Source organism: Convolutriloba macropyga, chromosome 3 (assembly GCF_964194025.1).
Source record: "Convolutriloba macropyga chromosome 3, txConMacr16.3, whole genome shotgun sequence".
Classification (NCBI taxonomy): Eukaryota; Metazoa; Xenacoelomorpha; order Acoela; family Convolutidae; genus Convolutriloba; species Convolutriloba macropyga.
In genome coordinates, this window is record NC_134470.1 from 15,809,932 (window position 1) to 15,827,049 (window position 17,118).

General features: G+C 34.4%; 3 protein-coding genes across 3 annotated transcripts in view; 1 reads left to right on the forward strand and 2 right to left on the reverse strand.

The window, feature by feature from the left end:
• Positions 1 to 13,537, reverse strand: part of LOC142336896 (nitric oxide synthase-interacting protein-like) — a 40,699-nt gene extending 27,162 nt beyond the window's left edge. The window contains exon 1 of the mRNA XM_075385866.1: positions 12,711 to 13,537. The gene's annotated coding sequence lies outside the window, so the exon portion shown is untranslated. The remainder of the gene's footprint in view (positions 1 to 12,710) is intronic.
• LOC142335994 (cilia- and flagella-associated protein HOATZ-like) overlaps positions 1 to 17,118 on the forward strand; it is a 138,852-nt gene that overhangs the window by 115,039 nt on the left and 6,695 nt on the right. The window lies entirely within an intron of this gene.
• On the reverse strand, positions 5,189 to 8,145 carry LOC142335991 (transcription factor Sox-3-like). Its single transcript, XM_075384430.1, has one exon. The coding sequence runs from the start codon at positions 7,025 to 7,027 to the stop codon at positions 5,642 to 5,644; it is 1,386 nt and encodes a 461-aa protein (XP_075240545.1). The 5' UTR covers positions 7,028 to 8,145; the 3' UTR covers positions 5,189 to 5,641.

A 17,118-nucleotide genomic window follows, 5' to 3' on the forward strand; every position in this document is an offset into this window, starting at 1 on the left:
GAGGAGCATGGGAGAGCTTATTGGGGATCTGTAAAATTTCTATGAATACGGTACTGGGATCCGAGCACTCACAGTGGACGTATTGTTGACAACGTCTTTGATTAAGCATATACTAAATAGCAGACCACTAAATGATTTGAATTTTATAATCAAATTATAATAAGACCTAAAGGCGCTCACCCAAAATCTTTTGCTTCTTGTTCGAATGGTTGTTGATAACAAGGGATTATGTGAAACCTAGACAAAAATTCCCTCTATCTGAAGCATAAGTGGACCTCATATGGAACAAGTTTCTGAAAGAGTTCCTATCTTTGGTGAATTGTCGCCAAAGACTGATGTGCAATGCTTCAATCCCCATTTTTGTTAACTTGCTTTAGCTCAGAGAGGAGTGTGAAAAGCGAGGACACTAGGCTCGTGGCCAAAACCTGGAAGCAATTAAAGGCTCAGACGGCATAGGGCAATCAGCCACGATTCAAACGAAAGATGGTGTGTACCAGAGGCCAGTGATGAAACATGCACGCGTCCTGCCATCCAACGATATTTTTGCAGAGGAAGCCAGGGCCGGTGATGTTCAGGACCCAGCCAAGCGGTACAAAACCAGCTTTTGGAAATAGCAAACAGTTGGCAGCCGTAACAAAACCAACAACTGCAGAGATAATATCAGAGAAACCAACAACTGCAAAACCAACAAGATAATACCAGAAAGTTGTTCAATTGAGCCAAAGTTTCAGGTGACACATAATTCAGAATAACTAATCAACAGAAATATTTCGAATATTTTTAGATATGTCGACCTAATCGTATCTTAAAACCCATGTTACAAAATCGTAGCTTAAAACTTAGCTCAAAATATATGCCCTGTATCATTGCAATTTTCTTATCATACACATTGGTAAAAACTTTGATGAAAAAACTTTCTGTTTCCATTGATAAGAAACAGATTTTCAGCATTAAAGCAAAACAATATTTGTGAGGCAAATTTGATAGGATAGAACCAAAAGCTAATGAAAATCTTTTTGTCTCATTTTAAAGGATAACCTGTGCGTTTTTTGATGTGATGATCTGTTGATAGCTTGCAATCCTCAATTTGGTTCGGTGTTATGAGCAATAGATTGTTATTTACAAAAAATGGTCTCGAAATTCATCGGTTCAGAAAACTTTGCTCTGATATAGAGAAACAAACGTTCTTTGATTGGTATTTTCAAGTTCAAGAATTTAACCATTTTTGAAAAACGTTCTGCGAAATTTTAAAAAGCAAATGATAAAAACTGCCAGCAATTTTAATTTTTTTTTTACAAAAATCGATTCTCTGAACTGCAGTTTACTTTCTAAAGTCAGTATTCACATTATAATACACATTTTTTTGCCAAAATTACTTACCAGAAGAAAAAAAACAATAACCGATATATGTCTAAACTGAACTTTTTTAGGTCCATTAACTCTTGTTTTTATCTTCTTTGTAATTCTTGTCTTTTGTTGGTTTGTGGTTGCTTTGTAAATTGTGGTACTTAATTGCTACATCAGTCTTCATCCGTCAGTCATATTGAAAAAAAATGCATCTTTATAAATAGAAGTAGCAAGATCTCATCTCAATCTGGCCCTAGTTAATTTGATAAATTGATAATTTCTATTTCTATTTACCTCAATTACCCAAAAACAAGGATATCTTTTTGAAATGGGTAGTTTTCTTCTTTGAAATTAAGTTTGCAGAAACATGGAAACGGTTACAATTGTCAATGCTGACCCAAATTTACTATGAACAAACAAACAACGTCTGATGAACGAAAAGAAAACCAAAACGACACGATGGGCTTTGGGAAATTAGTTGTTAAAAATTTATAGTTTGTCAGATTTATAATTAAACAACTCTGCTTCAGGCACTCCCACTATACTCTTTAAGTTTTGAGTTATTATTTTTTTCAAAAGAAGGGTAGTTGAAGTCTTTTAGGAAATAAAAGAAATTTTACTTTCAGGAAAATTTTATTACTTTATTTTACAAAAAATTTTCTGTAGCACTGTCTTTTTTAATCTTAACTTCGCATATTCGGCCAACTGAATTGTTCGGATTTCAAACCTTTACTTTGAATATTTGGCCTACTTGAAAATCGTTTGGATTTTCTGGCGACAAAGTTGCTTGGCTCAGACGTAAATATCTTCTCTAGAAAGACAATTAGGATGCGAGAAAACAGCAAAATTGTTAAAATCGCTCTGATCCGGTTATCAATTAGACTGCAATGCAATTGCAAGAGATACGTTTTAGTTTCATCGATGACAGCAATGTAGCCCAAAAACGGATTTTTTTTATCTTAAAAAATTACATTCTGGGAAACCTCTTCACACTGACTCCATTTCTTACAAAGGTTCACTGCATTCAACTCAATTTTGATAAATTTCGATTTTTTTCATTTTTTTTGTTGAATTACTGTTATCTGCCGTACCATAAAATTGTTTGTCGTTGTCGATCAAATATTAAAACTGTGGTGCATTCAATCAATCACACACTTGATATAAAATTCAAATTTCAACTATCTTCCAAACTGTTACCGAAAAAATTTAGCCGCTATGCCCAGATCATGTTGCAACCACATAGTGATTTGATTGTGTTGCTTAGAAATTTGTAACAACCAATACATTCACTTCGTCTCAAAAGAATCAGCTGACAATGAAGTCTTAACTCTTAAATGAACTCTTAAATGAGTATCACTGAACATAAAACCATGTTTTTTAGTTACTTTAACAGAGGTGTGGTATGTTTTGATACAATGAAGAAAAAAGAGTACGTGGGGTCAGGAACTGAGTAATAAAATTTTGTTTGTCCGCAATTGACGCATATAGAAACTTTCTTAAACAAGCAATTTTAACATGGGCTTTTTTCAACAATGTTTAGAGGGAGAAAATCCCTGGAAAAAGATCGCTCAAGACTATAGTCTCAGAAAAAAATTTCTAGAAGTAAGAATTTTCCAAAAACTTTTAAAACAATAAACGAAAAAAGAGGTCAATAACTTGGAGCATGGAGAATAAGTGAACTAAACGTGGTATGAACATCGTATGAATTTTACACGGAAAATCTCAAACATCCCATTCTTTGAGAGTCGTGGACTGAAAACTCTTTAAATTATTGAACCACAAAAACTATATATATTTTGTAAGAAACTTTTTTTGTAAGAAATTCAAAAACCAAAAATTTTACCTGATAATTTCTAACGCTGTTCCGCTAATTAATAACCACTAAATTAAAATGGATTCTAACTCTAGCTTTAAATTAGCGCTGTCATTATCTTATTGACTGTAAATCAGAGGTCAAATTCACATAACAATCAGATAAAATATTTTTTGCTAATCTAAGTATTTTCCTCAAAAATTTTGCATATATAACTATTATACAAACGAGCTAGATTTTGAATATTTCAGTAACAATTTAAATTTTAAATTGAATTTATTAGATTATGCCAACCAGTGTCAGAAACCACGACAAATTAATCTCGGCGGTCTACGCAACAACTTTTTTAACATCAAAAATTAATAAAAACAATTATTAGTTCAATCAAACAAACTATGTCAATGGAATACTAAGATGCTAAAATACTTAGCCTAACTTATGTTTTAATCAAACATCAAAAATATTCCTCAGAAAAAACTTTCAAAAACTTTTTTGAAATAGAACGAAAAAAAATTATAATTTGTTAACAGAAAAATGATCACATAATTGATCACTATTGCAGATCCAATGAAAACACACAAATTGATTTCAATTGAATTTGGAAGCTCAAAGTAGCATTTTTTTCCTATTCAATTTAAACCACTATTGCAAAGAGGATTCTTGCAACTTCCGCTCTGTTTGGTTAATAATTTCTGTTTTGTAACAGCTGTTACAACGTTGTCAATTTTAAAACAAAATTTCACAAAATTTTGTTTGCCTCGTTTTGCTAGAACACATAATATTAGGAGAATAAAGTTATTTCTTCGGCAAAAATGATCAGTGAACCTCGAAACTTTCAATAAATGTGGACTGCAATAAACCAACTAGAATATTGTCAAAGTTTTCTGCCAATCAAAACGGCAAATTGAATGGCTACAACAAAATTTGACGTTTTTTAAATGTTTTGCTGTCATTTAAATTTCAACTGGTTGACTATTTTATGCTTGTTACGGTCCCTGCAGCAAAAACTCTTAAAACACTCAAGTGAGAAAAAAAATGATTTCAAATGCCGACGATGGCATAGTAAATGCCATGATTTCAAATGCCAAAAGCCAAAAAAGAAACGATTTCAAATGCCATAAAAAATAATTTCAAATGCGATTTCAAATGGCCCAGACAAACAAATAGTTCTTAACTGTGAATTTTTAGGATCACAGAACTAAATTCTCGGGCATACAAACTAACAAAAAATTTCGAGCTGAAGTAAAAAGTTGAAGCCAAGGATATCAAAATAATACTTTTAGCCTTATCTATGTAATAGGAATAAAGTTGAGTTTGAGATCGGGATAATTTCTTTTTGAGCATCAATTTTATTTTTCTACTATAAAAGTGTGCTCTGATTCTGATGGTTTTTCTTTTTGAATAAATAATTTTTGGAGATGATCCCATGGCCCAATGGATAATTCTATTTATTAATTATGTCTAACTTAGGATTTATATAGGGATTATTGAAACGTCAGTTTTAAGTTTTATTTATTGACTTAGTTAAAGACCATAGCGATATGACTTCATTAATTGTGAACGATTTTCGATTTTTCTTAGTGTTATATAAGAATTTTACTGAGATCTAACTTTTGTTTTTCATTGAACTAATTATTCTCCGGCTAGTTGATTTCCTTCATTAAGTTTTTCAAAAATCAGCAAAAAGAAATGTGATCAGTATTCTAAAAATATTATGATTAGTATTAAACATTAAAAGCCCAAAACCTATATTCTTTAGAGCTATAATATGAAATTTCTCTCTCAATGGCTTTTTGCATTTGTAGATAAATCTTATGCGGTTTGAGTTGAAATTTCGTTGGTTAAAGTCCCTAGCCCTGTATTTTTTTTCCAATAGCTCATTTGAACTTTAAGGCTATTGCGATAACATGTTTACCGCAGAGTTAGTGAATTATCTATTGGAAAACTAGTACAACCTGAAAACCTTTCTGTTCTTATTTATTAATGCTGAACAGATTAAACTAAATATGTTGTTCATGTGAAAAGAAGTTTGATTTTTGAACGGTTTATTTTCTCTGATAGAAAACTAAAAACATAAACCATGAAATAATTTTATAAAAATGATATAACTGCGGGCTAAACGAATTAGGAGGAGGAAAGAAACAGAGGAAAGAAAGAGAAAGATAGTTTTAACAACAGAGTTTATTACATTGCATTATTTTGTTCACCAAATAGAGTTTTCTGTTCACGCGAGGCACTGCCTGTCCCGATTCTACTTCTATTTGTCTTCTTCAACATTCTAGAAAGTTCTAGAAGGCATTCTGAACACCGCTTCATTTCGGCCAAACTGTCAGAAGTTTCTTGGCTTGGAGCATGGATAACTGAGGTCTCGGTTTCCGCGAGTCTATTGTCGTCAAACTACGATTAAGTCTGTTTGTTGGTGGTTTGTCTTTTGATTTCTGTTTTGGGGATTATTAATATGTTAGTTTGAATATTTGCAATTTACATATGGGCTAAAGGCAGTGGAGCCGGCGCGTGAGGGTTCATATGATGCATGTAGTGGTGTGCTGCAGAAGCCGCAACCGCCGCGTTGTTTCCCGGTTGACCCGGGTGCACTTGGTGGTGCCCGGGTTGCTGTTGTTGTTGCTGCTGCTGTTGCTGTTGTTGAGTTTGTTGTTGCTGTTGTTGTTGTTGCAAATGCGCGGTCAACAATTGTCTTTGTTGATCAACAGCGGTCGAATCCGCTCCTGGAGGAAGGTACATTGATATCATGTCTCGAAGCTCGGTTCCTGGGTAGTTCATCTTACCAGCGGCGGCGGCCGCTGCTGCGGCGCGTTGCCAGTCGTTGGGGGAGGTTTGTTGTTGTTGATGGGGGTTGGCAGATGTGGGGGAGTTGTGTTCCAACTTAAGACTAACCGGAGATACCTGTTGAATGTGGTGAGGGTGGTGAATTGCAGCTGCTGCGGCTGCGTTTGAAGCTACGTGTTGATTGTACATTGAGTTATAACCCGTCTGGGCTGATACTGGGTTCGTGTAATTAGACGCGGCCACCTGGGCTGCTGAGACGGCGTTTGGTGGTTGTAAGTAGAGCGAGGCTGCCATCTGGTCGTAGCGGGTCTGGAAGTGATTTGGGTTTCCGAGTGCGTTTGTGGGCGAAGGTGGCAAAGCGGGGTGTTGTCCATAAGCAGCATGCATTGCTAGATGGTCTGGCATTATGTAGTGTGCGGCTGCCGCATTTGACATGTATCCATTCATATGTCCGTAGGGATCTATACCTTGTGCGACTGTCCTCTGAACTGGAGGCGCTCCGTTTGGTCCGATTATGCTTCCGGGAAGCCCAACGTGACCAAATTTATCCCTCTTCATCAAAGTTTTGGTTTTCCTTCTAGGTCGGTATTTGTAATCTGGGTGTTCTTTAAGGTGTACAGCTCTTAGTCGTTTTGCTTCATCTATGAACGGTCGTTTCTCGGCTTCAGTTAGTAATTTCCACTCGGCTCCTAGCCTTTTGGAAATTTCGGAATTGTGCATTTTTGGGTTTTCTTGTGCCATTTTGCGTCTCTGTCCACGCGACCACACCATGAAAGCGTTCATAGGCCTTTTGACCCGATCATTTGCGGCAGTGTTGTTCGGCTTGCCCTGGCCATTCTGGGCGTTTGGGTTTTGGGCACCGTTGGGGTTTGCGGCAGTGTTATTGTTACCCTGTTGGCTAAGATCGTCCAAGCTTTCTTGTTCGTCTTCTGATATTGGAGATCGGAGGCCCTCATCTTCTTCATCCTCGTAACACTCGTTTGGGCGAACTGGCATTTGGTTATGACTGTTCATGACCTGGTTATGACCGTGGTTATGACCCGGGTGAGGGGCTCCATGTCCGTAATCCATTGACATCATCTTGAATTTCGACTCAAATTTTTCGAATTTTGTTTTTGAATTTCCTGTTTTGAATTGGTAAGAGCAATGACAGATATGTCACTAGTTCTACAATTTGTTTTGATTGATTTTTTGGACTGTTTCGTATAAGACGGCAAAATTCGGGAATTTGTTTAAATAAAGATGAGATCAGAATTTGAGCTTGCAAAAGGAATGAAACTTGGACAATTTTACAAGAAAGAATCGAAAGATTGCTACTAGATTAAAGAAAACTGGAAATTAAATTTCAAAGCGAAACTGAATAATTGGATTTTGTTGAACAATTTTGGGAGCTTTTTTCTATAGAGTAGAGTAGATTTATGTTGGATGAGGTGAGAATAGTTTTTTGATAATTTTTCAAGGCAGTTTCCTCAATTGCTATTGGCTGAAAGGGATTGGCCAATCAGAGTGGAGCAAAATGGCAAAAGGCGGCCGGGAACTGGGATCAATAAATATAAAAAGGAAGTGTTTTTAACTGTTTTTGAAATTAAAAAGATTCTATTGGTAGCTCCAATTTCGCTCTTTTTTCATAAGTGGTGTGTATAAACTGAAAGGGGAATAATAGTAAAATAAAGAAAGTATTAATTTGTTTGAATTGAAGAATTCCTCCCTAATAATTTTATTGTTGTTAGAACAAAAAGATGAGACAAAATAATGGAATGAATTGGTGTGTGTATAAGAGTGTCGAGGTATGAAATTGAATGGAAGGGTTGGTCTATTTTTTGTCAATGTTTGTTTGTTTGGTAGCTGTTTAGTTGAATTGTTTTGTTTTTTAATTGTTTAATTTTTGTTTATGTACGGTTGAGCAATATAACTGAATAGGGTACTTAAACGCTTAGGCGAGAATCTCTATTGACTGCGTGTAATTTACACGATTTTTGAATGAAAGGGGGGCCAACCGAAAGCATGCTCGGTTAAATACAAACAGCTCAGCAATTAATTGATAATTGAATATTAATCAACTGCGACTAATTAACTGATTTACATCAATTTTATAACCGCTTAACTTCACTCTCTATAACTCATACACACATACATAACCACAGATAATACCATAATATACACGTATACTATACTCATATAGCCATATATCTACAAAAACCAAACCATAAAGTATATTGATTGAGAATGGACATCGAATTATCATATATCAACAAAATGGCAAACCAAAACTATCATATTGTAATAAAGTTTATTAAACGTGAAAAAATGCGATTTTTGTACTAAAATGCCGTAATATTATGATAATATTAATATTATCATATACGACCGGCATTACAATTCTCTACTTGAGCAGTACTTTGATTCTTATGCTAGAGTGAAAAACACAAACTATCAGAGAGTCAAGAGGCGAAAGTAAATGACCGCTCTAAAAAGACTTGACTGCGATATTAAATGTGATTATATCTACGATTGGCTCACAACAACCTTCCAATATGTACTCATACAACCAACAATACCAACTTATTATTTAGTCTTCTTTTTCAGACCATCTTTACACACTGCAGCTGTTTGCCGTTTATTACTTATAACTCACCGTCTATTATTGTAGTGTTGTAGATATAGTAAAAAAAATTAGCATAGTCAAATTATATAATATACGATATTTATGAATCTGAGGATAAAAACAAGTCTTTTCAGTATTAGCTCTCATAACTGGCCCCCCACGATTAGTAACCGCGAGGTACTGATTAGACCAGCGAGCAGAGAGTATACACAATAAGCAGAAAGTTTGCTGCTGTTTTGTTTTTAGATATAAATAGTTAGATATAATAAATAAATACGCGAAAGAAGTTATCACAACTATTACTATCTCCTCCGTGGCTGGCCTATTGTGCGGAGAAGATTGAAGCCTCAACTTAAAAGTGCCTTTGGGCTAAAAATCATCTCAACTCAACATGCAGTGCCATTCATCTACAAACTAGATGTTAATTATTACTAACTTATTATAACTAATCACCAATCTCCGCCCTTTTCTGTCTTCGCTAACCATCAACTAAGTCTCAGCTGTCTTGCGTGAAACGTAAATTATCTAGTTTGATTAGTTAAATTATACCAATAATATTGCTATTCCAGCAGAAATTAATAGCCGTAACAAAAACAATAAGACTGGAGCAAAACACACATTCGAGTTCAAAACGTCAAATTAATTCAGACTATGTGCAATTATGCACATCAAACTTCGAAACCTCGCCAGTCATCTAGACACGTATTGAACAGCTTGAGAGCGACTTGAAGTGATGTATTCTAAACTATAAACATCAATCACCCACACCCCACAAAACAACCACCAACAAAAACTAATCAGACTTCTTCTTAAACTCTAGACATAGAAACCTTCGCAGCCTTAAATTTCACTTTCTCTACCCCCAGTAGACCTCCAGTAGACATTCTCTAGCTCATAGTAGACCCAAATGTGAGTAAGTTTGATTAACAAAAGGTTATCCTGCAAAATCTTCTAAGATTTTGCAAGATATCGCTTGAGCTCTAAGAAATCTTGCAAGAAAAGTGGTCAACTTTTAAAAAATTATGCGAGATAACAGTTCAAAATGTAAGAATCATGCAAGATAGCTGTTCAATTTGCAAGAGTTATGCAAAATATCAGGTCAACTAGCCGGAATCATGCAATATCTGGTTATGTTGCATGATTCCGGCTAGTTGACTTGTTATTTTGCATTACTCTTGCAAATTGAACAGCTATCTTGCATGATTCTTACATTTTGACCTGTTATCTCGCATAACTTTTTAAAAACTGACCAGTTTTCTTGCAAGATTTTTTAGAGCTCAAACGATATCTTGCAAGATCTTAGAAGACGTTGCACGATAACCATTTGTTAAGGACATGAATCAGCTTTACTCTAAGAGAAATTTCCTGATCGGAAACATGAGCAGAACAAAAAATATAAAACGTCAATATGGCATATAGTCAAAGTCGAAACGACACACAAAAAAAATTGTTTTTTTTTGCAGTGTTTCATTGTTTTTTGTTTGTGTCTCAACTTGAGAGCATTCGACGGATATCATTTGCATTTTTCTTTATTGCATGAGAAGAATTAATATTGAAAAGGTTTAATCGCTTTTAATTTCATTATTGTTTGAATAATAAAATGAAAAAGGACAAATATACAGATAAAAAACAGCACTTTTTCTGAAGTTTAAAAATAACAAAAAATAAAATTGAAGCTCATAGAAACGGAATCCAGATCAAGTACCTGTGCATTTTTGACACAATATTAAAATGATTTCTCCTTTGTTGTCAAGATCTTGTTGTTTTAGTTCTCATTTCATCACTACAAAGCTAAAAGATCAAATGAAACAATTTTTTTTCGATTATAAGATTTAACAAAACAGCAGAAAATGTACTTTTAATGTGTGGCAAAACTATATGCCTCTATTGATTGAATAAAAAGTAAAAACTTCTGCTTCATAATCAAATGTTAGCTTCACAATAGTTTTCTATGGTTTATTATTGCTGTTTGATGCGCATTTTGTTGCTTCTAGGTTCATGAATCAAATGCATAATTCTTATTTGCTGAAAAATATCTAATTTGTACAATACTGTTTTCTGGTTTTCAGTATTATTTAAAACTGAATCGAAATTTGTTTGGTTTGTTGAGTTGAAACTTTTTAGATGTAAATATGTTAATGAAAAATAGACATAATGCGAAGAAAGTTAAAAAAAACTAAAGAATAAAAACCAAAACTTTCCCATTCTGAAGGCATCATCATGAGGCTTAATTCTTCATTGTATACACATCCTTAACGAAGAACAAAGTTAAATCCATTATGAGTTCTCATATTTTGTTAGATGTTGTCGTTCTTTTTTGCAGAGCAATTGACGAAAATTCTTTGGAACTTTGATTTCAATTAAATTAATTTATGTAATTTGAAGCTGTGCGATTGATAACTAAAATGATCAATTAAAAATAGTCAAAAAATGATTATTTTTGCATATACAATGTTTCTGAGGGAAAACTTAGTTTCGGAAAGTATGAATGTAGTTTATTGCGTTTTTTCAAATTCAACGTCTAAAAAATGGTTGTGAAATAAATAAGCCAAGTTTCAGATTTTTTTTAATCGACCTCAAAAATTTTTTATTTACATCTAAATGTGTTTCACTTTATGAGTTGCACTCTAAGTCACTGTGCTTTTAAAGTATTTGTCGTGTATGTGGAAAAACTTCATCAGATTTAATTTAGAAGAATTTATTACGTATTGTTTACGTGACTCTGCTTGCGGTCGCTGAAAACTTCTGAAGTTTGTCTAAAAACAAGTAGTTATTCAAGATGCACAACCAAAACTTTAAAGTGACTTCTAGGCAAAATCTGGCCATCTGTTTGGGAACTTCTGGCGTTGCAGTCTTGGCTTTTCAAAAATTGCTACTGAGTATTTTAAAATTGCGCCAGAAAGCCTCGCCTTGAAGCTTAAAGTACCAAATCGGACACAAAATGTTAGTACAATGATAGTTCCCGTTATCTCGTTGCTATATTAGAATTTTTGACTGAGCTCCGGATGATTAAAGCGCACGAGGTGTAAACAGGCTTTTATCGCATCTAAAATCTTTAAACTTTGTTTTCGTCTATGCAACACAACTCTCAGGAATGCTATCTAATCAAATCTCTATCTCTCTCGCTATCACCCAAAACAAAAACAAGCTAGCCAGGCAGGAATTTAAGGAATAGACTCCCATGTTGGGGTTGCACAGGAGCCATGTTTGATAATTAGGGCTATTATTTATAATTATTTCGTCAAATTGCCAGTTACCTAACCAAGCATCCTCTTAGAGTTGTCATTAACCAGAGTATTATCGCCTATAATACGCCTAGTGGCTCTAGTCCCGAAGCCTTATAGTTATAAACCACACTTTACGTTATAGGACGTAGGAGATATGTTATAATTGGTCCACGTTAGTTTGCATCCAGGCCGGGTAATTATAACTAATTACAATTTATAATCGGGGATTGGTAACTGAGGTAGGGATGAAATTTTGCAAATTGATCAAATTCCAAACATATCGACAAAAACAACAAAACTGGCCTTATAGGTACGCAGGGTTTAGATTCCATGGGGCCTGGAAAATTGATAGTCTGAACTTAAAAGTTAAAACACAGGATGCATGTTTTAAGTATAATTTACGACATGAACTTTTGGTTCTATAAGGCAGGAAACGTTCATATTTATGAGAATAAACTCAGTTGATGTCCCCAATGTGAAAATGATGTTGCATATTGTTCTTTAAAACATCCAAATTAAATGCTCGAAGTTTCAGACCAAATTACGAACACTATACAGTGAAAACATGATCTCATTAAAACTCTGTATCGTTTTTTTTGTAATGTTATTTAAAAACTCACGTATGTTGAAAGGATGGGGGCTTGTAAAGTGAGAAAATTAAAACATGGTAAAGAGGTGGGTGAAAAATGCCGGTGACGTTGAAAAAAGGACACTAAACATAACCTACACCAGCAGTAACTCTGATATAGAGCTAAACTACCTAAGCAATTCGAAAAATAAGGGATAATTTGTAATAATTTATAAACTACTTTATAAACATTTGCAATAAAGATGCATCATTTTTATAGCCGTGAGTATTATAACTATGCTTATTACTTTGCAAAAATGAAAGATATTTAAATTAATACTAAAATATTAAAACAAAACTTACCAATTTCATCGTTTTCATGTGGAAATTTGCCGGTGCTGAGGAGCTTGATTTGCATTTAAGTCATCTGGCAAGAATAACAGGGCAAGAGATAAATATGAAGACTTCTTCTTATCACAGCACAGATCACATTTCTTAGTTGAAGAAATATAGTTGATCAGTTCTACTGTTTGGTTCGATTTTTTCCCGCAAATTCTTAATGTTCAAAGCCTCGCCCGTTATGGCTAGGAATTGGAAGAATAAATTGACAGTTCGGGGTTTATTATCGTGTATCCTGAACCATAACTTCAGATGTCATCAGCTACGATGCCATATGAACGATCTGAAGTAAATTTTCGACCGACAGACTGCGAAAACGCCCCCCCCCCCCAAGCCAAGGTTTCAGAATTTAGATAACTAGTAACGATAATTAGTGACAATATTTTCACTAAAATGTCTGTGCGATTAAGAGCAAGCGACCTTTGACAACTGAAAAGTTGCAGTCATCATAATAACAGGATCCAAGTTCAAACTCTTCGTGAAATTCTTCAAATGACCGTTTATGAAGAGATTGAGACCAACTGTCGAACAATATAATGTGGAATGTACGCGTAAGTATCTGCAAGTATGTATGTGTGTGTACGTGTACGTATGTATGTGTGAAATCTACTCGTGATGGCTCCGCGGATGTGAATTGAAGAGTTATGGCAGAGAGGAGAGAGACAAAAAAAGAGAAGAGAGAGAAAAGAGATTGGGGCTGAAAAGAGATGAGATTGTCGGAACAAAGCGCACATTACACGGCTGCATTGTTTTGTATGAATTGCACATAATACATCATTCAATATCATCTCAATAGCTTTAACAAAGCCGGCCTGCTCTAAAGAGTTAAATCACACAATGAACCATCAAACCATCACCCCCAATTCATCCCCTACCCCCCTCCCCCCTTTAACCCCATCCCAATCTCATCACATCATACAACCCTCCTCGTACCTACCAAACACCACACCAACCTATGAACAGCATTCATTACCATCTATAACCCCACACTACATAAAAGTACACCCCCCCCTCCCCTCTTCCTCTCCACCCCTTCGCTGTAACCACTTAATAATTATTCCTATTATTCTACTACGTAGCGATTTTCACTCTGCTCGATTTGTTGGACTGACGATTTCTGAACCAACCGACGTCTGAATGTCTTGCTCACTTTTGTTCACGCGTTCCTCTTTCCCAATCTTCAGCTCCCTCTCTTTTCCTCTCTCACTCTCTCTGAACTCTCACAGTGGAAGTGGGGGGCTCAAACTGAAAGTGCCCGCTGTCCCATTCACACACAAAAGCACCTCGTCTGAGAATGAACAAATAATCCTGAATAGCCCAGTAGTGATACAATAACAAGTAGAACACTAACTTGTGATCAGAATGATAATTGTAAAGTGATCAATCGTAAGATGACTGCTTCGTTTTTTGTGATGTCTGTGCACACCTTTGTGTGAACAATCACTCTCTCCATTGTTTTTGTTTACTTTTTGTTTTGCCCCTACTTGATAAACAATGACAAGAAATGCACACAAACACAGACAAACAAGTAAAGACACAATAAGACTCCCTCGCTTTCGTTTCCCAATTCACTCGCTGGCTCCCAAACGTTGATCGAAAAGCTCTTGTTTGATTCATCCTTTTATTCTGTCCCAGACTCTTTGTTTAATCCCAAGTCTCTGTCATTCCCAACACAAAGACAAGCAAACCTGAAACAAAACAGGTAAAGCATGATTTCCATTTAATCAACAAAGATGCAACCCCATTCACGGATTTTGTTTTTATTTGTTTAGCTTGGTGTGTAAATTCGACCACAAAGCCCTGTGTAAAACAATAGGCTGGCAAGAGAAAGGACAAATTTTGTTGTCAAAAAGGATGTATTCAAAATCAATTTTTATTGATTAACCTGTTACAGTTTAGTATTTGAGACACTTCAACAATGAAATAATGAATCGTTACAAGACAAACTGAACAAATAATACATCAAATGACCTTAGTTCAACACATTGTTAAAAAAGTGAAGTAGCGAGGAACAAGAAGGATTTTGTTCTATAAAGAAGGAGATTCATCACTGATCAGATAAGATTTTTGGTTGATACTTTGTGACATTATTTGAATTAGGATTGATTACCATATACATTAGTAATATTTTCAGACAATCAGTCAGTGATCAAAGTAGTTACTTAGCTGACACATTAAAGCCTATTGCTCCTTTGTAAATCAATAAGTTTGACTTGAAGATGAAGGATTCTTGACCATATCAATAGGATTGAATCAATGTAAACTTTATAATAGTAATAGTGTTGTTCTAGAATTCATGGTTTCGGAACCTCAATCTGATAACGCACTGCAATACTCAATTCATTTTTGAATGGGACTGCAAAAGAGTGTGACCAATGTTTTTTTTAAATTGAGCCGCTATTTCGTTATGTGATTAGAACTTCACATCGCATGGGCACATACTTTACGATGATAACTCTTACGATGATAACCTTACAGTCATAACTCATATAATTCAATATATTTATATATATATATATATATATATATATATATATATATATACCTATACATATATATATATATATATATATATATATATATATATATATTTATATATATATATATATATATATATATATATATACCTATAAATATATATATATATATATATATATATATATATATATATATATATACCTATACATACATACATATATATATATATATATATATATATATATATATATATATATATATATATATATATATTTATATCGGGTATCGATAAGGGCGGTCATGAAGTGCAAATCTGATCTATTTCGAACGCAAAAATTCTTGAACAACTGTATTAATCATCCAGTGTATTCCAATATCGATTTAGAATAAATCCCAGACTTCTGAGACTGTTTCTGTACTTGCCGATATTTGCTATTTGTTTTATGACCTTTTCAAAATATGGATTTGCAAGACTCATTTTCCGAATAAATTTTCATAAATATCTTTTTATCTCGAATTTTTTTTATTATAATAAAAACGTAAATACAATCGGATTTCACTTCTACAAACACTATTGAAGTGAACTGCGCGGGGATTTAAAGTTGGTTTTGATTTCACGACATAATAATAATCAAGACAGTTATATATCTCTTGCTGATAAAGCTCAAATAACTCATAGCAGAGTTAAATTTGCTCTGCCAACTGAGCAAAAAAGAACAATTGGGCAAAAAAGAGAACTTACTTAGATTTTTGTTCACGGCGCTCTTGATGGGGCTTTTGGGAAACAAAAGATTAACTAACCAGTAAACAGTTATCTGGTATCAGTCTTTGTCATATGTCGCCTAAAATGTTGAGATCTATGCGAAGACTGGAGAAATTCAGAAAAACTTCGAATTCAGTTATTATTGGGAACATTTCCAAAAAAATATGCTAGAAAATGAAATAACTATGTTATAATTGAGGAGTTATGTCACATTTATATATTAAGAGTATGCAAAAATGTGTAATTTTTTAAACTGAGATCTAAGGTCTTTTTTCTGAACATAGACGAGGCAGTCTGAAATGTTACTACGGTTTTTGACAAGGCATACTGGCGAATAATTATATTTGAAACAGGCTGATTCATCACTGGTTTCCAGCGATATAATCGTTTGTAGTGGTTCAGTACTTAAATTTTCTTTATGGTGTCTCTGGGTGGGCAGGCTTGGGCAAAAGCCTGCAAAACTTTGGCTCGAAATTCTGATCAGGCCCGAAATATTCAGAGCTGGATTTGAACGCTTGATCAATTCCGCGAAATAACTAGAGTTCACTGCAGTCTAGGACGGTCTCGATTTGAAGTTTTCTCTAGTTCTCGACCTTGGAATTTTCTTGTCTATTTTTCTATATATCTTTTTTTCTAAATTTGTGCAATGCAGCTCATAATTATGCATTACGGTTGTCACGTGAGTAAGAAGTCACATTCTTATATTACCAATAATTTTATATTCACTTAAGGTATTTCTGTTCAGCCTGACTGTTGTCATAGGGGGGTGCCAATTTGGCGTGGAAGATTGACACGCTTCAAAGTTGACTTTCATTAACTTTACCCCAATAGAGCTACCCGAGTCGCACGAAGAGAGCGTATCTTTTTAATTATGAAATTGCTTCCATTAAAAAGATCTTGTTCTGTGGCGTTCACTTGAAACAATAATTCTTCACTGAGCAATTGAAAAAGCCCTTTACTCGAAACCACTTTGTTAATTGCCATTCACGTATCTCGGATTCATTACATTAACTTTGTCAAAAAAGGCTACATAGTGATTTGATTGTTGTGGTGTAGTAGCTACCTTTAATCAAGCAAAAGTTGAAAAACAGTTGGTTGAAAGATTTAAAAAGAATGAAAAAGGTGTAATTT